The 24373-nt window shown below is 37.0% G+C and overlaps 1 protein-coding gene across 3 annotated transcripts in view; it reads right to left on the bottom strand.

The window, feature by feature from the left end:
* Positions 1-24373, bottom strand: part of LOC128855192 (cell adhesion molecule Dscam2) — a 274245-nt gene that overhangs the window by 22050 nt on the left and 227822 nt on the right. For all 3 annotated transcript variants that reach the window (XM_054089902.1, XM_054089903.1, XM_054089904.1), the window contains 5 exons: positions 22696-23004; positions 14840-14995; positions 14003-14182; positions 9677-10051; positions 2126-2251 (listed from right to left, as the gene is read on the bottom strand). In XM_054089902.1, the coding sequence (XP_053945877.1) occupies positions 2126-2251; positions 9677-10051; positions 14003-14182; positions 14840-14995; positions 22696-23004 (1146 nt within the window). The remainder of the gene's footprint in view (positions 1-2125; positions 2252-9676; positions 10052-14002; positions 14183-14839; positions 14996-22695; positions 23005-24373) is intronic.

Raw genomic sequence — 24373 nt, 5'->3', positions numbered from 1 at the left:
GTTAGCTGTGTGACAAGTGGCACCATCCTGTTGACATCCACATCCATATCCTCCAATTCGGGCCATAAAAAGTTCGTTATCATCTCACGATAGCGAACACTATTCACAGTAACTGCCTGACCGGCCTCATTTTGGAAAAAATACGGCCCAATGATTCCGCCGGCCCATAAACGGCACCAAACAGTCACTTTTTGTGGGTGTATTGGTTTTTCGGCAATCACTCTTGGATTATCATTCGCCCAAATGCGGCAATTCTGCTTATTGACGAATCCACTGAGGTGAAAATGTGCCTCATCACTGAAGATAATTTTCTTCGAAAATTGGACATTCACCTTTGCCATTTCCTGCCACCATTCTGACCATTGACGACGCTTGAAATGGTCAAGAGGCTTTAGTTCTTGAGTCAATTGCACCTTGTAAGCATGTAAATGCAAGTCTTTATGCATAATGTTCATCAACGACGAGCGTGAGAGGTGCAATTGTTGGGCACGACGACGAGTTGAGGTGGACAGCTCTTCAACCACACTATCGCGAACAGCAGCAATATTTTCTGCAGTACGAGCTGTTCGAGCATGCACTGGTGTTTTCACATCTCCTACAGACCCGGTTTGCTCAAGTTTTTGCACAATTTTTCCGATTGTACGCACATTTGGACGATTAAATTGACCGAAAAAATCACGAAATGCGTAATGTGCATTTTGATTTGAACGCTCGTTTTCATAATAAGCCCGAATAACTTTAATGCGTTGCTCGATTGTGTATCTTTCCATGATTCAAATTGAGTTAGTCTGAAATTGAAAATGGTCAAATGAAATGTAGAAAAAACTTAACATTTAGGTGTGGTTCTCATTCAACATCGGCCTTTGAAATTTAACCACCCTTTACTTTTATCAGTGCGTCGGATAAATCATAAGTTTTTCGATTTAAAAAAGTTTGCGTAGGTTGGCTTAATAACTTTTCTTCATTTAATTTTAATTTTTCAGTTTTTCAGTAAAACTTTCCGTTTCGTTTGGCGTTAACATTGCGTCAATCATGGGTGCATTCATATAAGGCTTCTGCAAAAGAATGCTTAGGCTGTAATTTAAGAATCAAAGTTTCAAGTACTTTCTTAATTGTAGTGAGAGGAGGCGCTTCAGTTCATATGTGTTTGTGTGCCATTAAGATTCATTAGAAAAGGTAAAACATTTGACAAAATCGTTCGACGCTCGTTTTGAATAATTTTCGCTACTAAAGTCTTACTTAAAAGAAATTTTTTACGTTTTCTTATTTTGGACTCTAGGTGAGCTCGTACTTACTATGAAAATTCGTCTATTTCAAGTCTCAATAAGTAAATTACCCCTAGTTTCTTGGAAATTAAAAAGCTTTTTTTGTAGTCGAATTTTTTAATAAACCAGTTTTTAATTCTTTCAATTCGATGCTTTCAATTTTTTGGTTTAGAGGGGTTTTCGGGACCCCAAAGAAACCCCAAAATCCCGAGTTCCCAACAATTGCATCTCTAGTACATACACACACACACTTATACAAGTATAATAAGCACAAGTATATAGCAATTAAAACTTGTCGCATCGCATTTAAACGTACACACACACATGTTCGCTTATTGAATTTTGTATAGCAGGATATGCGATTTTAAATAGAAAATGGCCGTTCAATAAACTCTAAAACCGCAACCGCAGCAGTGACGCCCGAAATGGCTGGCAACTACTCGACCGCAGAACGGCCCGTTGACCAACCGATGCTCCGACCCTCTGGGCATTTGTTTGTAGTATCGGCTTTTGTAGTACATATTTAGTTTTTGTTGTTATTGGCAGCGCACCGTGAACGTCAAAAGCTGGTGACAAAAATATTCAATTACAAAATTCTGCATACAAAGCAGTTTACGTGCGAACCGCAATCGTGCGGCGGTTGTCGAATCAATGCAACAACATGAATTACAGCAAATAGTGTAAGTGTGCAGTGCAATGCATGCACATAGGAAGAGATACTCTCACAACAACACTTAAGTTCACAAATATTATATTCACACGAACAAATATTTTGCATACATATCCAAGTACAAATTCACGCACAAATATTTGCATGTCGCCCTGTACCGCCCACTCGCTCATGTCACAAATTTACTTACCCAACGGACGATGTTCAATGGAGAAATGATGAATGGGGCAGCCTCCATTGTTCCATATTGACAATTTCAAATTTACGCAGGATGTATTGGTGGCGATCAGCTCGTTGCCATTCGGTGCCTGTGAGGCTGTAATGAAACGGGAGAAATATTAAAGATTAATAAGTTTAGTTGCGTAAGTGACAAAGTAGTTGCCGCACAACTAAAGGGTCTTTCAAAAGTAACGTTCAGTCTTTTTTTCTTTTGTTTTAGAAACATTTTGATTGATGCCATGGCGCCAATGATATACGGAGTATGCTACCACTTAAATAAACCTCCCCTCTTCGGCTGACTTCCACCCCGGATCCGCATTTGCAATACATCGAGGGTAGAGCTGTGATTGTGTCTATCAACCATAAAAGAAGCTTGTGTTCAGGTGCTTTACCTATGACAAATGGAGGTAAGACGTCGCTGATAGTCTCCAATACTTTCGTTATGAATCAACTGGAATTTCGAAAGGGCGCGATAATGTTATGTGCTCTACCGCCTTGTTTGCGTACGATATGGTCGTGAGTCGTTAACTCAAACGTCTGTAATTGTCGTCAGTATGTCTGAGTCGACCTCCTCTGGAACAATATTTCATGTTGAATTCAGCACTTGTCGGGAAGTTCAGTGTGATCAGACGTGGCCCAGGGCATTGATATTATTTAGCTCTAGCTTCCGCTGCGGAAATAACTTTATTGTTCGCCTTTCTTCGTTCTGCTTGCATAGCGTAAGCAACACTTGCTTTGCAAACTTGAATGTAGCATCCCAACAATATTTTGAACTGCACTACTGTCAGCTAAATTTGCCTAACTTGGCGAGCTCCCAAATATAGTGGCTAACTCCTCGCGTTCTTTTGCGATCCCTGGACAGAAGAAGCGTACGTGTCGCGTGTCTGGGCAGGCAGGACAGTGTGGTCAAGCGAGGATACCAAATCTATGCAGATAATACTGGAAGCAGCCGTGACCGCTCAGCATCTGAGTGAGGAAGTAATCCACTTCACCGTGTCTTATTCGTAACCACGTAGCAAAATTAGGGTTGTCCAGAGGTCATTAGGAGCAAGATCCCATCTTCGCTGCCATTCGTTAAGTGACGCGATTCTTTATTCCAACTTTTGGTTTCTTGTTGGTTTTGTATCCTGACTTGGATAGAGATGGCTTAGTTCCCGTGCTCGGATATACTTGCACAGTGGGATTTTACCCACAATCAAGCAAATTTTTTATGTCATCTTTGACATTTGTCAAGTAGGCAGATGTACAATTTTACCCGAAGGCACAACTCCTTAAATTTTTTGAAACTTGTTTTGAAATTTCGTAAGAAAAATATAATGGAAATTCATAATTTTTCTGGTTGGAAATAATCGTCCGAATGAGTCGATAGTTCAAAGGATGGTAAAAAAATTTCAAGAAACTGGTTCGGTTGAGGATAGAAAAACGACTCGCAGACCAAAAACTAGACGTACTGTTGAGAATAATGCTGGTGTAGCGCAAACTGTTGCTAAACAGCCTTCAACCTCCAATATCGATATTTCCACGTTCTCAACAATTAGACTTTCATAAATTCACTGATTGACGGATTTTTCGTAGACGTACTCAAGGTGGACATTTAAATAATCTCATTTTTCAGATACATATAATTGTTAATTTTGAATAAAAATAGAATAAATGAAACCTGCGAAAATAAAAAAAATTGAAATTGTAAACGAATTATTCTACTTTTGCTCACAAAACGATCACTTATAACATCTTAACGGTATCGCGATAGATAGAGGATTATGCATTTCTCAGAATGGCATGGAAAATCGATTACACTAGAAAAAAAACTAAAAGAAAACTCTTCCGGTATTGATGCTATTTTTTTCTAACGCAGTTCGCGACCTAAACCACAAAAATCATTAAAAAACGTGTTGTGAAAGGATGCACAGGATACAGGATATAGGTGTATATAAAGCCTCGGCCAAAAGTATTAGGCACCCCATTAGTTACTGAATTTTACGAATTTACAAATAAAAGAAATTAGTGGTAAGAAGATTGACATTTATTAGGTCCACCCTTTACTTTGCTAACAGCAGCTATTCTCTGGGGCGTGCTGCGGACAAGTTTTCCACATCGGCTGAACTTACGGCACTCCACGCGCGAATTAAAGGAAATTTTCAGGACTAATTGCGATGTTTTGCTGTATGCCTTTATCTTGAGTTTTAAAGTAGCCTACATGTGATCTATGGGATTGAGATCTGAAGACAATGCTAGCCAATCCAAAAAATAATGTTATTGTCTCTAAACCGACGCGTCGGAGTTGCTGATTTGTGACAAGGGGCCTGTATTGTTAGAATTGAACTCCATCTAAATTATTGTCGACGTTAAACGAGGCAAAAGTACAGTTTTTAATTCAAATTACATTTGACTACCTATGCGACCCTCGCAATTGAATATTTCGCCGACACCACCAGCAGCCATACAACCTTAAATCATAATGCTGACTAACCTATGCTCAACAGTGACTACAACGCGATCTGAATGGTATACCTCTGCAACCCATCAGATCACGAAATTACATATGAAATTTAAGCCACCCTTAACTGAATATGTAAATTGGTAAGAAATAGAATAGTTTTCAATCATAATTTAGTAAAAAATTTGTTGAATTCGATTGCCACCGGTTAAAACTTCATTTGATATTATATTCCGTCAATAACCGAAAACAATATCGAGAATATGGCGCACATTTGGCTCCTTTTTTCTGCATTTTCCGCAACATTTTAGAGTAACCGCCTCAGAAAGGTTACGGTGTTGATTTACTCCCGAATATTAGCTTTCAGAGAGTCAAGTGTTTGAGGTTTATTATTTAGGATACACAAGATACTTGCAGGACTTGCCGTTTTTAGGGTTCCCTTGAAAATAATGCGGTATTGGATTGATCCACCACAACTCATTTCCTTGTCGGGTTCTTGCATGCAGTGATGGATATGATTGAGTGTATAAATATCGCAACACCCCAACATCGTAAACACCGCATTCGAATGCAATGCAAATAATGGTAATCAACAATTCTACCACTATCGCTCATTATTACTCATAAACAAATGAGTACAAAATTTTGAGTGCTCTTTATAATCCGATTAACCTAAATTGTTGCTGATGCGTTGGCACAGGTCTACAACCGCAATATTCCTGAATTATGTTGACAGCCTATTATTTTAATAAAATATATGTAAGTAAATAATTAATTTTATTTACAAAAAAAAAAAAATACTTTTTAATGAATTTTTTTATATAAGAAAAATGTAAATATGAATGCCTGCTTTTAGTATTTAACATATTTACATACTAACTTATGTATTTTATATAATTAAATTAAATTAAAATAAATGTCATACATATAAGTGGAGTAAATCTGAAATAAATGAAATGAAAACATCTGCTATGTACATAAATCTGCGTATCCGGTTTTTATTCTCTTCTTCTTAATTGGCGCGATAACCGCTTACGCGAATTTGTCCGGGTTTAACAAAGCGCGCCAGTTGCTTATTTCTCATGCTAACCGATGCCAATTGGACACACCAGGTGAAGCCAAGTCCTTCTCCACCTGATCTTTCTAACGCAAAGGAGGCCTTCCTCTTCCTCTGCTACCACTAGCTGGTACCGTATCGAATACTTTCAGAGCCGGAGCGTTTGTATCTATTCGGACGACATGACCCAGCCAACGTAGCGCTTCATCTTTATTCGCAGCGCTATGCCTATGTCGTCGTAAAGCTCACACAGCTCATCACTCCATCGCCTGCGATATTCGCCGTTGCCAACGTGCAAAGATTCAAAAATCTTACGCAGAATCTGTTACGCAAAACATGGTATTTTGCAGGATCCGGTTTTTATTAGAGGCAATAATTTTTAAGGAAAGAAATGGTTATTGAACCAACCGCATTTGATCTAGCCACACAAGGATTTGAAGAAATTCAAGTAAATACTGTACTTTGCACGATAATAGCCATGCATGAAAATAGTATTCCATCTAACGGTATTTCGCAGCAGTAAAACTTCAGCATCTGCAATACTACGCTTGATTTATTGGTTCACTTGTATAAAGGCACTGAGTTAGCCTACATTATTTGCGCATTAAAACTGTGAAAAGGGATTGTTTTTTAAGCATTCATTTTGTGGTTCGAAAACTTCGTAATTCTAATAAAATAGGAAAATAAAAAGGTTTAACAGATCGCGAAATGGGACATGTCGATATCATGACCTCAGGGGGACTTTCTAAGCGCTAGATTGGCCGTAGTCCAAACGAAGTGCTTCCTTCTACAAAGGTAGAACTGCGATCTCTTTGATAACAAAGGAAACCGGAAAAACTTTATGGATGCATCAAATTCCGCCCTTCTAACAGGAAAATTTAAGAAACTGCAAATCTTGCAGCCGCGAAATCCAACGTTCGAAGGGCTACTCTAAAAGCGCCACATCTTCGGCATAAAAAATTACACACTAAAAACCACCTTTGAATAAATTTCGCAAAGAACGATACCTCGATTTTGCAAGGAACCACATGGTTTGGAGTGCTGTTACAAATAACGACCCCGGTGAATAGTAAAAATGAGTATTTTATAAAGAAGTTCAATCTGGATAGGCCGATCTGAACATTTTTGAAAATCTATGGGTATGGCGTGCTCGTAAGGTTTATGAAAATGGGCAACAATTTGAAGATTCGAACCATTAAAACGGTCCGGTCTTAAATTTCATTAGGATATTAGGTTATCTGGAGAATTTTTACAAATCCATTCATCAACGTATTTACGAAGTAATTTATAAACGAAGAGGCAAATAAGGTAACACAAACTATTCAGCTTTTATTAATAAATGTAAAAAAAAATTCCCCTATTTGTTATTATTTTTTCTTATCGGTTAGTGGCTATATTCAAGTGGGCAAAGAAATCAAGTACAATATTGCAATTGTTCAAGTTTAAATAAGTCCAAGCGCAAGAGAGAGGCTGCCCTGGGACTTCCAAAAACTGTTGTGCATGAAATATTAAGGAAGGAGCAAAGACTTCACCGGTTCAAAATTTACTTAAACATTTCTGCGAGACAATGTTGGAGTAATTTCCTAACACAATCATTATATTTTGGAGTACTGAAGCCTATTTGCATTTGGAAGTATAGGTAAGCAAAACTGCCGCTCATCTATAGGAACCAATTATAGGAATGAACCCACTACTAAAAAATCATTTCACAGTAACAAAGCGTCGGTTTGGTGTGCCTTGCCAAGCAGTGGAATAATCGGACCATATTTTTTGTTACGACGATTTTGTTAGGAATTTATTATTTTTAGTTAATAAGCCATTAGTTTATTGGTCAATATCAATAGGATTCTGTGTGGACCATGGAAGCGAAAAGAAATTTGTCTTTGACGAGAGGAAGATCATAAAAAATTGTGTAAAGAAGGCAAAAATATCGGCAAATAGGAAGAACAATAAGTATGGCATGGACAACAGTTCGGATTGAAATTCGAAGCTACGGAAATAACGGAATTATAACTTCAAGACCAATAACAGAAAGAGAAAAGCGCAATATCAAGAAATATAGAGCTTAAGAAGAAAAATGCAAAGGTAACTGCTTCAAAAGTGAAAGATGAAAGAAGAAATAAGTTTAAAATAGTTATTAGTGCTTCAACTGGCAGAAGAGTCATAAGAAAAGTCGGCTATTATGGAAGAGTTGCTGATAAGAAGTCATTAATTTTCATGGTACATGGGCAAAAACGCATGGCTTTCACAAATGGGCCTATGCACAAGCCTCCAGAATTTTGGGGAAAGGTAATTTATGCAAATAGTGCGCAAATTTTACATTTTTCTTATCAAAGAAAAGAAAATTGTGTGGCGGAAATCTGTTGTAGCGTTGAATAAAGAAAATGTATTTCTAAGAGGGAAATATGGTAGTTGTGGGGTGATGGTGTAGGGGTGTATGGCAACTGGTGGTGCGGGAAATTTGCAATTTATTTATTCAACAAAGGGTAAATTTACTTTCAACCAAGAGTGTCGATCCTTTGCAGACATCCTCCAGATTTTTCAGTCCAAAGGTCTTGGCTTCATTATTGTATATGTGCCTTATAAAAAGTAGAAGGTCTTGGCGTCATCATAAATTGCTTACTGTTTTAGATCTCTTCTGAAATTTCATTGGGGTCCATCTTCAGAACATGTCCAGTAGGGTGGGTCGATTTAAAAATCGCTCATTGCTCTGTGAAAATCGTATTCTAGGGATCAAAATAAGTAACTTTGCCGAAGGAACCATACCTCTAAAACGAATTCTGATGACCCCCAATTTAAAAATATCACCATTTTTGGCCTTTACATGAAAAAATCAGCTAAATGGCTATGTTTTTTTCTTTATTTTTATTTATTTATAATATTATCTATTTTTTCTCTTAAGAAATTTATTTAGTCAGAACATATGTAAATGAAGAAATTAATTTAAGTGAGTTATAGAAAAGAAACTAAAAAGTTCGACCCAAATTGGGGGACATCAGAATTCGTTTTAGAGGTATGGTTCCTTCGGCAAAGTTTTTTATTTTGATCTCTAGAATATGATTTTCACAGAGCAATGGGCGATTTTTTGCCTCCCCACAAATCGACCCGGCCTAATGTCCAGCCATCTGAAGACGCTGAAGCTTGATGTAGTCGGCGATTTTGAAGTCGTTTATTTCAGCGAGGTATTCATCGTTGTAACGTAGACTATTATAGTTGACATGATGTATCCGCATTGGTCCAAGGATGCGATTTAGGATTTTTCGCTAAAATTTGTTAAGCTTTTCTTTATCCACTTTACGCATCCTTTAAGTTTCAGAATCATAAGTATCGCAAGGTTTAATTATTTCTTTATAGAGTTTCAGCTTCATTGGCTTAGAAAGAAGCCAATTGGCTCCGCGTGGAGCCTCGCACTAACTTCTTGTTTAGATGTTTGGTCCGCAGAGATGATAGATCCAACATATTTGAACAAAACCATCCCCTCAAAAGTGTAACTACCGATTGATATAGCAGATTTAATATTTATTTGAAACTTTCCAGTATACAAAAATTTAGTTTTTGATCCTTTATGCCTCACTCCTAAATATCTAATTAAAAAATATTAAACTCTCCTTATTAGTATGAAGTGGGAAGTATAGACGTTTTGTTCACATCGTCAAAGCCAATAAAAGTGCATTACATTAAAGTGTATTATTGCAAGGCCCATACCGATCTCCAACTTAGAGGTTAACCATTTCGCAATAATGGCAGCTATATTTTCGGTCTGCTTTCGACTGCTTGATTTTCATAAGTATTAGTAGTTTAGGTATTAAATGATAAAATGTTTCCAAGACATATCAAAAAGTAAACTTTTCCAACCATTTCTCATAAAATTCATCATTCTTTTGCTTATTCACTAAAGTACTAAGTAGCCTTCTGTAGACGCAGTCAATCATTTAGTATGTCACCGCAACAATCATTCACTCATACACACTTTTAGCCTCTCATCCACCTTTCTACTCACCCACACTCCCGCAGAGTTCGCTTACCTTTGCCCTTGGTCCAGACGTTAATTTCCTCACTGGACACCCCGTCGCCAACAATATTATGCGCCGACATCTTGATGATATACTGATTGCCACACTTCAAGCCAGTTAGCGTGTAAGCGTTGTTCTCCGGCATTAGTTCGGTCTGTGCCCATGTTTCGCCTGTGATGCGATATGAGATGGTGTAGCCCTGCAATGGGGCACCACCATCGTCCGGCGGATCCCAGCTGACACGTATGCTATCGGCAGATGCATATTGTACGATTATTTGTGGGGCGGCGGGTGGCTTCATGGCAATCACTTGATATTGAATCTCATCGCTTCCGAACAGATTATTCGCTGTGCAAGTGTAATTTCCGGACAGACTGCCCTCCACGCCTGTTGACCAGTTCGGTTTCGGGGTTGCCATTGGCCATTCAATTTATTCAACCAACGTATGTAATATTATTTGTACGTATTTGTTATTGTGTTGTATGACGTCGTTGCGTTGCGTTGTGGTTGTGCCATGTAACGAAAAATAAATTTAAATAGAAAAGGTTGCGAATGTGTGCAGCTGCATGGAAAATTGCATTTTTATTTTACAGATAATTGGAATTCGACACGGCACTGCTCAACTGAGTGCTTACGTCCACTTGACTAGGCAAAAATATGCACCAGTATTCACAGGCTGCCGAAGTGGGTTAAGAGCGAAAACAGGCGGAAATAAGCGCATTGTCCGAATAATAAATGAAATTGGAGGGCATTTGATGGGAAGCGGATTTTAATTTACAAAACTGAAAGGTTATTAGATTTGAATATTTTAAGGCCACATTTAGTAGCAATAAGTGTTGGTATGTTTGTAGGATTCTAAATATGTGCCAAACTATTGCATGGCGCTGTAATAATTTCGCGAAAATGGCGAAATAAACGTGGATAGAAATTTCGAATTGTTTCAATCATTCTGGTCACTGCAATATTTTGGTAGACAGCCGCTGGTGAGGGCAGAGAAATGAGTTAGCCTGAAGAGATTGCATTTGGTATTGTGGCATCTGGTCGAAGTTCTGTTGTTCGGAATACCAATTATGCAAAGTTTGTTATAGTCAGCGAGAGGAACTAAAATCCGTGTCAAATGAACTAAAATGGTGAAAAGCTGAGACTGTAGAAATCTCACCTGGCAAAGCAACATTAGGTACTATTTCTGGAAATTCGCTGTAAACAAAAGGGTTCACTCGGTTATGCATTATTAGCATTCCTTTACAATAAAATATCAACTCAACAAGATGCAAGGGGTTGTGTGTATGCGATTCACGGGCTTTTAAGCCCATCACCAGCAAAAACTCGCAAGAGCTTTCTTTGCTTTCTACCTGTAGCTCTATTTTGGGACACTCTAGAAAAAATTGTAATGCAGCCAGACTCAATCCGGTGATGAAAAAGGGAAACAAGATTTCACCGCTCCAAAATTCTCTACGTTTTGTCACAGAAAATTTAAGTTCCTCCAGCTTATGCAAAATAGCTGCTCCACATGCATCCATTCCAAAAAGGTGTTTTGGTTTTGATTCTCTTGGCTGTAATAGTCTAGAGATATCAATCTTTTTAAGCCCCAAAAATTTGGGGGTCTGCAATTTCCTACTAAGCATATGAAGTGGAGACAAAAAAATCCCTTTTATATCAAAAAAGCAGCATGGGAAATCCCGGCGCTTGCAACATTTTTGTGCTATAAATCAGATGAGTTCAAAACTAATCCAAAGACTAAAAAATATGTGGTATAGCAAATAATATTAAAATAAGGTGTAACGAGATATGTAAATGCCAAGGTATTATCAAATGCGTATAAATTTAGGTTAGAATAGGTTGAACTGGTTGTCCTGTGGGACACACTCAGATTCATAGCCCATTGTGTTGATGCGTGGGGAACTTCTCACAATATCTCCTAAAACCAGTGTTAGAACATCCCTGATTTCTACAGAATTGGAATCTTCTAATTCATTAAAAAATTGTCTACTAAGAATATTAAACCTGATGAAGCCAAGACATTGAGACAGAATGTACGAGATCGTCTCTCCCTCTTCCTCATCTGGGCAGCTTCTACAGAAGTCATGTAATATATTTTCACACTCATCCTCTGGGCATGCCTGCCGATTAGGTAATGCCCCGTTATAACTGAGATCAGTGTGCTAAGACTTAGCTAAGCTTATTTTGACTTAGCAGAGATTCTGTGCGTTTAGTATTGAGAGTCGGCCACAATTGTCGAGCGATTCAGCAAGTGGATTCATTACGCCAGCTTTCATTCACTGCTCTTACGATTTCCTCAAAGCTACTTAGCTTACATGTTTGCAAGGGCCTGCCTATGTCATTATCTGTGCGTTCCTCAGCCCACTTGGTGCCGAGTCTCGATAGTTCATCGGCTCTGCAGTCACCTCAATGTCGCAATGCCCCGCAACCCATGTTACCATTAGGTGAAATGACTCCGCGATTTTATTAAGAGACGTGCTTCGTTCATGGCAACCTTGCAGATCGTCTACTGCTTTGTGAGGGATTTTATCGTCGCCTGGCGTTCAGTGAAAATGTAGATATTATCTCCAAGTATCGCATCACACTAAACCAGTGCTGCGGCTTTCATTATTCATCAATTGCCATCAATTCAACTCTCATTAAGTTCATTAATTTAATAATCGTCTTATGTTTTGTTACCAAGCAAATAATTTTCACTTTAGTCATATTTAGATCCCATTTATTTATTATTTCTTATATAGTAAAAGAGCCTCATAAACAATATTGACGTAATTTTTTTCGACCAAAGTAGTTGCAAAGTAACGAATATTTGAATTCGGCGATTAGTCCCGAGAGTCCGAGATCATAATAGCGGCATCCCGAAAATTTTGGGATCGCGAAAAATAAAAAAGGCATTGCTAGTACATTCATTTAAACAAATTGTCTGAACTTTGCTAAAAATAGTAGAAAGTGAATGCAGTATCAGAAGGTCTCATTTGGCCGCTGCAGAGGTCCTTTTCAAATTTTCTCGTAACCTCAACTAGTGTTTATCTTCTCCATTAGAGATTCGCTTATTAAACTTCTCAACTGCTGGGAAACTTTTATTACCACTCAGTCTAGATGCCACCCCACAAATTTATAACAGTTGAACCGTCGTTACTAACAACAAAACCTGGTATAATTCGAGCCCGCCACTATTTGTTTGGAAGTTTTGATATAAAATAATCTTCCTTGAACAGTCAAACAAAAGCTGATCGCCAGAATTTATTTATAAGGCAACACGACAAATCTAGTCGAAATTCTAAAGCTGAAGATCTGGCCCTCACATCCACTCATCATGGGTCTGAGATTATTATTAGACCCATATGTGCCACCGAGCTAAAATTCCATGCCAAGCACTACAGATGGATGATCGTAGCAACACCGAACCTTGGCCTCGGTCTGAACGCATTCGCCGATATCAAAAGCTAACCTAACTTTGCTTACTGAAGTGCATGTGGGGTTATAAGTTGAAGAATTCTGAAAATTTTAATACTATAATTTTAAAATGTTATACTTCTTCTGCTTTTTAATGTGCGCGGTAACCGCTTATGCGATTTTGGCTGAATTTAACAAAGCGCGTCAGTCGTTTCTTTCTCGTGCTAACCGGCGCCAGTTGGACACACCAAGTGAAGCCAAGTCCTTCTCCTCCTGATTTGTTCAACGCAGAGGAGGCCTTCCTCTTTCTCGGCTACCACCAGCTCGTACCGACCGCATCGAATACTATCAGAGCTGGAGCGTATCTTTCCATTTATACGACATGCCAACAGCCAACGAAGTCGTCGTAAAGCATGCAGCTCTTTGTTCCTTCGCCTGCGATACTCGCTGTCACCAACGTGTAAAGGTATAAAAGTCTTCCACAGAATCTTTCTCTCAAACACTCAAAGGGACGCCTCATTGAATATTGTCATCGTCCAATCTACTGCGCCATACGTTAGGACGGGCATGATGAGAGCCTTGTAGAGTGTTAGTTTTGTTCGTCGAGAGAGAACTTTACTACTCAATCGCCTACATAAAATCAACTTTAATCTAATTTTCAAGCCGATAACTAACAAACTCATCTGAATCCCAGAGATGTCTATAGATTAGCCGAACAGATATTTATAGTCTTATAGATTTCCAGCACAAATCAGAGTAATGGTAAGAAATCATGCAAAATAAAGTGATAAATGGCTTTAAAATTTGTTTCACGTAGGTTTTTTACAGTGAAATTTGCGCCAGTGTTGGAGTTAAATTTTTTTGGGGCTTTTTGTTTTTTTTTTTGTTTTGCGTTTCCTATCAACATCATTAAGACCACACACACATTTTTCTTATACTCACGGTGTATTTTTAAATTGCCCTCATTGGTAACTTCATAAAAGGGACTAAAGGTAACAGGTCGATCCCTTGTCAACCACCTGGCGCGCGGTGTCGGATTCCCCACGGCTAAACATTCTAAAATCAATCCAGTACCAACAGCTTTGCGCACCAATTGGCCAAATGAAGCGATGCGTGCAGGAGCTGTAAGTGAAAAAAAATCAAGTGTGTAAATTGAAAATAAAATACCAACAACAATAACAATGTACAACCATTTCCACACAGATGTACATACTTCTACATATAAATATATCCATGTTCCATCTATGCTTAACATATGAGGACATCCGTGCATACATACATACACATGGTGCATACATACACACATATGCAATTCATATGCAATGGAGTACAATTGAAATTTAATTATGCATTGGTTAAGTGTGAAAATTAAAAGCCCATCTCGATTTCACTAGCCGGTGATTTAATTAAGCTCAAAAAATGCGTCGTAGTGGCACAACACACAAATAAAAAGTCCGATGACATTGGCGACCAATTAAATAAAAACGAAAATAATCACTCGGGTGTTGATTTTACCCAAAATGAATTAAAGCGAATTACGTGCGTTTCACCTTTTCCATTTTTAAATCGGTATCAATGCCATAGTAAGTAATATAATATTTTAAAGCTGATTTCAATTTTCGATAGCAGCTGCGATTGTCGCTGCTGTTGCTGTTGTGGTTGTTCTTGCTGTTGTTGCTTTCGCGTTTTAACATACTTACAAAGCCATCAATCAGGCGGCTAGTGGTCGAAATGAACACACACACATACACACGCGCATACACACAAACATTGACTTACCACGCGTATTTGTGGCCTGCGCAACCACAGACGTCGGCTCTCCCTCGCCGACCGAGGTCGAAGCGGAAACCCAGAATTCGTACATTTGGTTTTCTGCAAGGCCGCGCGCCTCATACGTCACTGGATAGCCATTCTCATCGACGCGTACCATATGAGCTGTTCAAAAGACGGATAAGCGAGCACAGATGCACAGAGTCGGAAATCGAAAAGCAGCCGCGGGCGGTGAACATACGAAGGCAAACGAGTCAAAAGTGTATTGGGACACAGCAGAAGTTTTTGCAGTGCGTTGACATTTTTTATTGATCAGGTTTTGTTTGTTTTATATATTTTTTTGATTGCCAATATGAAATGGATGAAAAGGAAAGTAATTTAATTATTTTTAGCATAAATTAATTCGTACGATTTAATCAGCGGTAGTTGTATGTGAAAATAGGCAATGAGAAAATGATGAAATACAGTTTTAATTAACGAAATGCGGATTTTGAGATTTAATTTATAAAAATTAATGCTGTGGTTTACCAGGCATAAAATGGATGCAACAAAATTTGCAGTTTGAGTTGATTTCTATTTTTTATGAATCCTCAATATTTTCAGCTTTTGTATAAGGTGGCACACAATTAAGCATGCAATTACTTTTTCACTAAATAAGAAGAAAATGATTTTGCGTGATGGAAATCTTAAGGGGTTATATACAGTTAGAATTTTCAAAAAATCGATTTTTATCGATCTTAATATACACACATATATTTAAGAAAATCTTATATCGTTCCGGTGAATATTTTCGAAGTTCCACGCAAATTTGAAAAGGCGTTTCAGAGTGCTTGAGAGAACAACGCCGGGGCGGCAACGTGTTTTTCTCAAAACGGTGTTTTCAAAGTCGGTGACCAACATTACTCGGAAACGTCTGAACCGAGTAGTCTTAAATTGTAACACATGCCTCTTAAATATATTTTTTAGTAATTAATCCAAGATTTTTCTCACCGCCTTAATTTATTTTTCATATTCCATCGATTGATTACTAGATTTAACATTACTTTAACGAAATCTTCAGAGGATCCAGTTCAGAGATAAAATGGTCACCGCAAAACGTTTTTTTTTTTTGAGAGGAGCTCCCGGAGATCAGCTGTAGCTCCTTTCCAAATAAATATTTTTACTAATACTAAGTATTAAAAAATATCTCTTATCAATGCTTACAAATTTGTTTATTTTTTATTATTTTTTTTTAATACTAAGTATTAAAAAAATATCTTTTACCTATGTTGACAAATTTTTAGATCAATAAATTTAAAAGTTTTCTCAAAAAAAATTCTGGAAAATTCGCCTTAAGGGCTTTAAATTTGCCTATTGTGTATTGCAGTGGTCTAGTGCACAGCTGTCGTGCACCGCTATTTCCAAAATTTGAAAACTTCTGATAGGGTGATTAATTTTGAGCCACCTTGCATAATAAAGTATGCTATATTCAACAAGAAAAACTAGATTTTAAATGTAACCTTTTTATAAATGTAAGTAGTGTAAATGGAATAACAAATGACTTTTTTGAAAAATTGAGACAGATCTGTATAGAAAACTAGCAGCTTCGGCGGCGTTTGGAAAGTCGCTTCATCAATAGTTCTTAAACGGCCCTAGTAGCCAGTGCGCTAATTAAGTTACAGTTATATTGCTTATACCCCCTTCAAATAACACAGGCCGACAAAATTTAACCAACATTCAGACCCAGAAACCAGACTATATATTTCCGAAGGTTTATGATGCGCTGAATCCAAATCTGGCCTCAGAATTGCTCTATTAGTTTGAGTTTTCGAGATATCCTAACCTAAAAGTGCAAAAAACCCAATTTTTGCCCATATTTGAGGTTATGTAGCCTTGCAGATGTTTTCTTTCACCAAAATTAAAGGATGGCATCTTTAAATACAATCCTTCTTTTTTCAAATGGCGTTTTGTTTGCTCAAATATCATTTTTTTTCGCAAAGATATCGCATTTTAAAATTTTCATGTTTCGAAATTTTCCTACACCTGAAAATCGATTAAGATAACATAGACATGATATATTCGATTACTAATTTTCTTGAATTGAGTCTTATTTTTCTTAAAATTTTGTCTCACACCATAAGTGTGCTGACTCACCACATCCCTACACTATCTAACCTTTGGGTACCGAGTCACACACAGCCCTAACCCCTAGAAACCACCCCTATCATACCGCGAGCAGGCTAACCCACATAACCGCAAGCAGGCTTTCCCACAAACTCCAAATTTACATACTATTAATCCATATATTTCAGGCCCTCAAACCCAAGAAAATTAGTAAGCGACTATATCATGTCTATGTTATCTTAATCGATTTTCAGGTGTAGGAAAATTTCGAAACATGAAAATTTCAAAATGCGATATCTCTGCGAAAAAAAATGATATTTGAGCAAACAAAACGCCATTTGAAAAAAGAAGGATTGTATTTAAAGATGCCATCCTTTAATTTTGGTGAAAGAAAACATCTGCAAGGCTACATAACCTCAAATATGGGCAAAAATGGGGTTTTTTGCACTTTTAGGTTAGGATATCTCGAAAACTCAAACTAATAAATTAATTTTAGTTATCAATCCGAATTTTGCATGGACAGAGAAGCAGATATTAGTTTAAATTATTTCGGATACTTTTCCTTGTAGACTAGTGTAATTAGTAATAATAAATGTTGAAAATAGACTCTTTTTCAGTTCTATTTTTTTATATTTTTTTTGTTTTTCATTGAAGTGTATGTAAGAATTTCATTATCACATGAGCTTATAATTCAGTGCAACGCTAGAATCTTAGACTTTCAACCTTCATGTGTATTAGGGTTATATCAAATGTGTCCAAGAAGGTCGGACTCTGCCGTTAACCTCAAGTACTCAAGTACTTTTGAAGGATAAGAATCCGTGATTGCAACAGTTCCTGGCCAAACATTTATATAAAGTTTATTGATACGTCTTGTTACCGTCCGAATATTGTCGCCAATCCATTTCAGTAAATAGACCCATCCGGTTATTAATATTATTATTTCCTATGGTTCCAGGGTGTAGCTATCCGTGAAATTTCACAATGAGTCGATTGCGATCTGTATGGGAAACTAGAAGAAACTTATTGAGACCAAAGACTAAAGCATTCTGCCCACTTGTATTTTTGATACTTTTTAAAGTTGCAGGATACTGCAGTCATACAAAATACTTCACATAAACAAATTTTCCAATAGTCAACCTGCGATCAGGGATCTGTTGTCGCCATGTAGCAGTTCGCTTCTCGTCAACTCTTATGAGGAGGAGATTAAACGTCTCGAATGTGTAGAAAACATTTATCTTATCTGAGTTCCAGTGCATAGAGTCAAAGAGAGAAATGAAATTTCAAATGAGTTTGCCAAAAAGGGGTGTCCCTTTGACCGTTGTTAAAGGGAAACTGCACAATTTTCTTTTTTTTTTATTAAAAAAGCAAGACAGATCTATCTAGAGTTCTATCTTATCGTTTGCTATCTCAAAAACCCTTTGGCCTTTGTTCGACAGAAGTAGGCCGCTTAAACTGCTGAGGCTCTCCCGCCTTTTAATTTCCAAACTTATAGCGGTATTCAGCGGTCACTGGTTGATCGGAACTCATACGGAGACCCTTGGACTTCCGTACAACACCCATTGCAGAAGTGTGGGATTCCTGGAGAGAAAGCAACTTTCCTTGCAAATGTCAGAGTCTGACGTCCAGGCGCTTTAGGTTCCTTAGTGTGCCTTTTTGGGATAGCCTGTGGCAGTTCTCCAGCCTAGATCCCTTTTCTTTCCTCCACTACATCAACAGCATTGTATGGCTGTAGAGGGTTTCTCTGCCTTTAATTTCTCTAATTTTTTGAAAATCCCTATCTACATTATGGTATCAAAACAGCACTCTAGTACTACTTGTAGTGTACCGGTGGTACTCTTACCTTATAACCTACCTACCTACATAGGTAACACTCGAACATAAAAAAATTATAATATATACTATAGTGCATAAAATCCGAATACTCAAAAATCTACGCAATTTTTATTGCATTTCCGCACACCAGAAAAATATGTTAAACTTAATTTTATGAATGAACATTAAGGCTGGTTAAGGGGTCTCGGTGGTCTAGAGCTCGAAAATTTAGGGTACTTTCAGAAATTTTTTTTACAATAAAAAAACGTAAAACGATATTTAAATTTGTTAGGCTTTTAATTTAATTTTTTTGCTCACAAAAATTAAACGAAATTTTTTTTTAATATTAATAATTTTAAAAATGGCGCTGAAGTTGACCCTCCCGAAAAATTGGACGGTGTTGTCCATTTTGGTTCTTCTATTTATCTGAAACACAAAAACCAAAAAAATATATTAATCAGTATGACTGTACCTATGTCCCGTACTAGAATAATAAAAAAAATTTCACAAACTGGCGCGGTTTTGAGTTTGACACTCTAAAAATAGTTTTTTTTCAATTTTTTTATAAAAAAAATACGAAATAATTTAAATAATAATATGATTCTAGTGCGGGCGATAGCAATTGATGTTTTGAACAACATATATTTTTTGACAACACCAGACCGAAAAAAGGTCCATTCGAGATAAATGCGTTTAAAGTTTGAGGTACAGGCGCGCGCGGACCGTCCTCTACCTAGTAAATGGGCTGTAGAAGCTATACTATTGGAAATTTCCGCATTAACATTTCACAGTATATTCTTAAGATACTTTACTTTCGAAATATCGAAAAAAAGAAATCGAATTTTTGAAATTCTAGACCACCGTGACCCCTTAATTTGTTCTCAAAAGCTATGACCGACTTTGTCTCGGCTACTGAAGTATTTTACCGGCATTACTGAACAAAAAAATCCAGAAAAGCAAGCTGTAAAATGGATTTTGAACCTCCTTTCTTTTAATTTTAGTTACAAGTTATTAGTTTTTGTTTTTTGTTGTGTTATATTTTTCTGAAAAAAAAGTTTGTATATGTTTTTTTAGTGCGGGAAACTCTTTTGTGATATTTATTTTATTCAAAACCCTCCGCTATTGACTATAAAAAACCGGATTTTTCCTACTTTTAAATGGGAAAGTAGCTTACTCAAGTATTAAAAAGCTTGAATTGGCTTCTACGCTCTCTAGCAAAAAGGTATGAGCAAAATCAACATCGCAAATGAATTTCTAGTACTAAGAAATCCCACGCATACGTTTCTTCCAAAAAATGTGACAAAAAAAATTAGAAGATATTGGTAGTCGAAAAAGTCTTTTCGTATTTTGTCAATAGATGTAGTTGGAGTCATCTATCTCCAGTGCTACCAATCACATTGTGTCATGTCATATGGCGTTAGAAAGGTGACATTCTAACCTTCATTTAGCCAAAAAAAAATTAAATTCGGAGAAGTTGAAAAAAAGTTATAGCTGTTCAAAAATGAGTGGAAATAATGAAAAAATTCGCTATATTTTGAAATTTTTGTATAAAAAAGGGAAGAATGCCACGCAAGCCACCAATGAAATTTGTGAAGTTTACGGAGACGATGCTGTATCAGTTCGTGTAGCACAACAATGGTTCGCTCGCTTCCGTTCTGGAAATTTCGATGTGAAAGATGCACCTCGCTCCGGTCGACCTACGGTTGAAAAAGTCATCATCAAACGGTTTTGAACCATTTAAAAAAGGCTGGTTACAAAAAGAAGCTCGATGTTTGTGTACCACATGAATTGTCTGTGAAAAATTTAATGGACCGAATTAACATCTGCGATTCTTTGCTGAAACGAAATGAAATCGAATCATTTCTGAAGCGAATGGTAACAGGAGACGAAACGTGGATCAAATACGACAATAATGTGCGAAAAAGATCATGGTGCAAGGGTGGTGAATCTCAACAAATGGTCGCAAGGCCAGGATTGACGTCTCGAAAGGTTATGCTGAGTGTTTGGTGGGATTGGAAAGGAATCATCCACTATGGGCTGCTCCAGCCTGCTCGAACGATTGATTCTACACTTTACTGTCAACAACTGATGAGATTGAAGCAAGCAATCGAAAAAAAAAAAACGGTCAGAACTGATCAGCAGAAAGGGTGTCGTCTTCCATCAGGACAATGCTAGGCCACACACATCTTTGATGACTCGGAAAAAACTGGGAGAGCTTGGCTCGGAAGTTTTGATGCATCCACCATATAGCCCTGACCTTGCACCATCGGACTACCATTTGTTTCGGTCAATGCAGAACTCCCTTAATGGAGTAAAGTTGGCTTCAACAGAAGCCTGTGAAAATTACTTGTCGCAGTTTTTCGCCGAGAAACCACAAAAGTTTTACACTGATGGAATAATGTCTCTAGAAGAAAAATGGCAAAAGGTGGCCGACCTAAATGGTACATATTTGGTTTAATAAAGTTCATTATAAATATAAAAAAAAATGAGCTGAAATTTGATTAGAAATACGAAAAGACTTTTTCGACTACCCAATATTTATCTAAAATTAATAACTAAAATTGAAAATAAGGAGGCTCAAAGTCCAATTTAGAGCTATGCTACCATAGACCTTTTAAACTTTGATACATGTTAGCGACCCCTAAACTCAATCTAAGAAATGTAAAAAATCACATGTTCGTTATTTGGCTGACAGATGCAAGTGACTAGTTGAGTCGGCTACTCTTCGAAAATTAAAAACTAAGAACCACGCTAGTCTTGCTGTGTTTAGAATACTTCAGTCGCCGCAACAAAGTATGATAGGTAAAAAATTCAACCCGCCCTAATGTACATACCAGTATGCCTTAGCTGTTTTAAAAACAATTTAAAAAAAAAAATATGTACAACATATAATGGAAATTATATTAATATGTGAATATATCGGCCGCCGTAGCCGAGTCGGTTGGTGCGTGATTACCATTCGGAATTCACAGAGAGATCGTTGGTTCGAATCTCGGTGAAAGCAAAATTAATAAACATTTTTTTTTTAATAGCGGTCGCTCCTCGGCAGGCAATGGCAAACCTCCGAGTGTATTTCTGCCATGAAAAAGCTCCTCATAAAAATATCTGCCGTTCGGAGTCGGCTTAAAACTGTAGGTCCCTCCATTTGTGGAACAACATCAAGACGCACACCACAAATAGGAGGAGGAGCTCGGCCAAACACCCAGAAAGATTGTACGCGCCAATTATATATATATATATAACCTTCTTAAAATTATCTAAATGGTTCAAGCAACTTAGTTAGGGGATGGAAATGCAGATATCACAATGGGCCTTAGGGCCACCGAGTGACTTGACTTAGGCAAGCAACCTGGCTAACCTAACCTAAGTGACACAGAAACACTTAAAGTCTATTCAATTCCGTCAAAATTTATCGCTAGGCAAGAATCCGAATTTCCATGCCCACCACTGTATTTTTGACACCTAGCAAATAAGCGATAAATCGATGAACAAAACAAAACCTATATCAATTATTAAGTTTTAAACTACCTTAGTTTTTCGATTGATGACGTAGAAAAAAAAATAACTAAAGATTCTAATATGAGTTCAAAATATTTTTAATTTAACAAATTGTTAAAAAAGTCACTGTGTCGTGGAACGCATGATAAATAAGGTTTTGAACCAATTTATCACTACACTTAAATGAGTTCAATATTAAATGCGACCTGCGTTTTTGCCATTAAAATATTTATATAAACTTTGTATCCTAAAACCCCAGAAAAATCTAAATAAATATACGTACATTCGAGTATAAAAACATTAGAGAAAAACTTGCCGCATGCGATTTATTACTCTTTATTACTCTTAGTGCAGCCTCAAGCTCCGTGATGTGCTATTCCTTTATAATTACCACCAACTCGTTGTCGAAATTTAGTATTACGAATATATAAGTACGCTATTTTTCCACTCACATTTCGCTTGTCCTTTACGCCCAGCCTCACGTGAATAAACCGTGTAATGTGAAATGATGCCATTGCGATTTTTCGGTGGCAACCATGAAATCAATATCGAATCTGCCGTTAAAGCAGCCGCCTTAATGGATGCTGGCGCATCAGGGACATCATCCTCAGTTTGACAATATAACGGTTGACTGGCTGCACCATCACCAGTCGCTGTGTAGGCCAAAACGCGTAGCGAGTAATTAGTTGCCTTGTGCAGAGTGTGCAAGTAGGTTTCCAGATTAGAGGTACGCTTCACTTCCAGTTTGGCGGGGAAGTCAACTGTAAAATCGGTGAAAAGAGGTTAGGATAGACGATTTGGGAAAAATATGTGAAAGTCCGGATAAAATTGTTTATGTGTTATGTAATATAGTACGTAAGTGCGTGTTTATAGTAGATATCGAACAATTAGATACGCTGCCTTTATCTATCGATTTTCTTGTGCCACTCGGAAAAATGTAAAGCTATTGTTGAAGTTTCGCTTTTTTACAAAGCTTCGTTGTGAATTTAAAATGCCCGTTAAATTAAGTTGAGCTATTGGTTGCAAAGATACTATTATTTTCATAAAGTGTAAGTTTACGTGGCCAATAAAAAAGGTACTTTACGGTAACTCTTGCATATTCTTCAATCTTTCAATCTTCGAAAACAGAAAAAAAATCGTACAAATTTACTTGGACGGTCCAAAAATTTTATTGAAATTCCCCAAAGGCCAAAAAATCTACAAACGACTTTGTGGCAAAAAGAAAACGACTTGCACTACCAATAATTGATTTATTGCTCCTGCCAAGAGGCATTCTTTTTCGTTTTAAGCGATTCCTAATATATTTCAGAATATTCACACAAAGTTACAGAGCCTAATTCTCAATATTTCCGTACATACAAAGCCAAAGGTAGGCGAGCGTTGAACTAATATAACAAAATAGATAAAAAAATTTTTTTTAAAGATTTTTATACCAAGTTGAAGTGCATTTTTTTTATAGCAAGGCATTTTTTTTTTAAAACCTCCAAAAAGTTGAAATTTTGGAATTTCTCTCAGTTTTCTTTGTTCATCTAGAATAAAAAATCATGATAATTAGAAATCCATTTGAATTTTTTGCTTTAGATAATAATTACGAGCTGTATCTTGTACGGCAGTTGGAAACTCCAGCGTTGCAGCGCTCTACTAATTTTTATGTTAAACATTTTTTTCAACTTATTTTAACCAGTACAAAAATTTTTTATACTTTTTAAATGTTCATTAAAAGATAGAAAAAACTTTGCAGTGGTAAATTAATTTTTTCCTTAAAAACAAAAAAAAATCGCAAAGAGATGCAATTTTTAGACCTCATAAACCAGGCTCTCCCCTTAAGTCACCAAAGGCCATTGCAGCTGAAATAAGTAGTATCAGCGAGAACTAGCAGAATAGCTCGTAAAGTTTCTCTGTCGAAACAAGCAAATTTAATGAAGAGGAAACATACCCGAAGGTATGAAAAAATGATATACTCGTGCATAACCCACTTCAACTCTAAGCTTCGTAATTTCTGGTTGAAAACATTTTTTTATATTTAGGGAGAGACGAGACCTCACACACCATTAGTGTAGATTATATAAATCATATTGAAGTTTAAGAGTATGCATCCTCAATGGTTGGGATGATTTCCAAATAATCAGC

Source organism: Anastrepha ludens, chromosome 2, assembly GCF_028408465.1.
Source record: "Anastrepha ludens isolate Willacy chromosome 2, idAnaLude1.1, whole genome shotgun sequence".
Lineage (NCBI taxonomy): Eukaryota > Metazoa > Arthropoda > Insecta > Diptera > Tephritidae > Anastrepha > Anastrepha ludens.
This window is presented reverse-complemented; position numbering and strand designations above follow the sequence as displayed.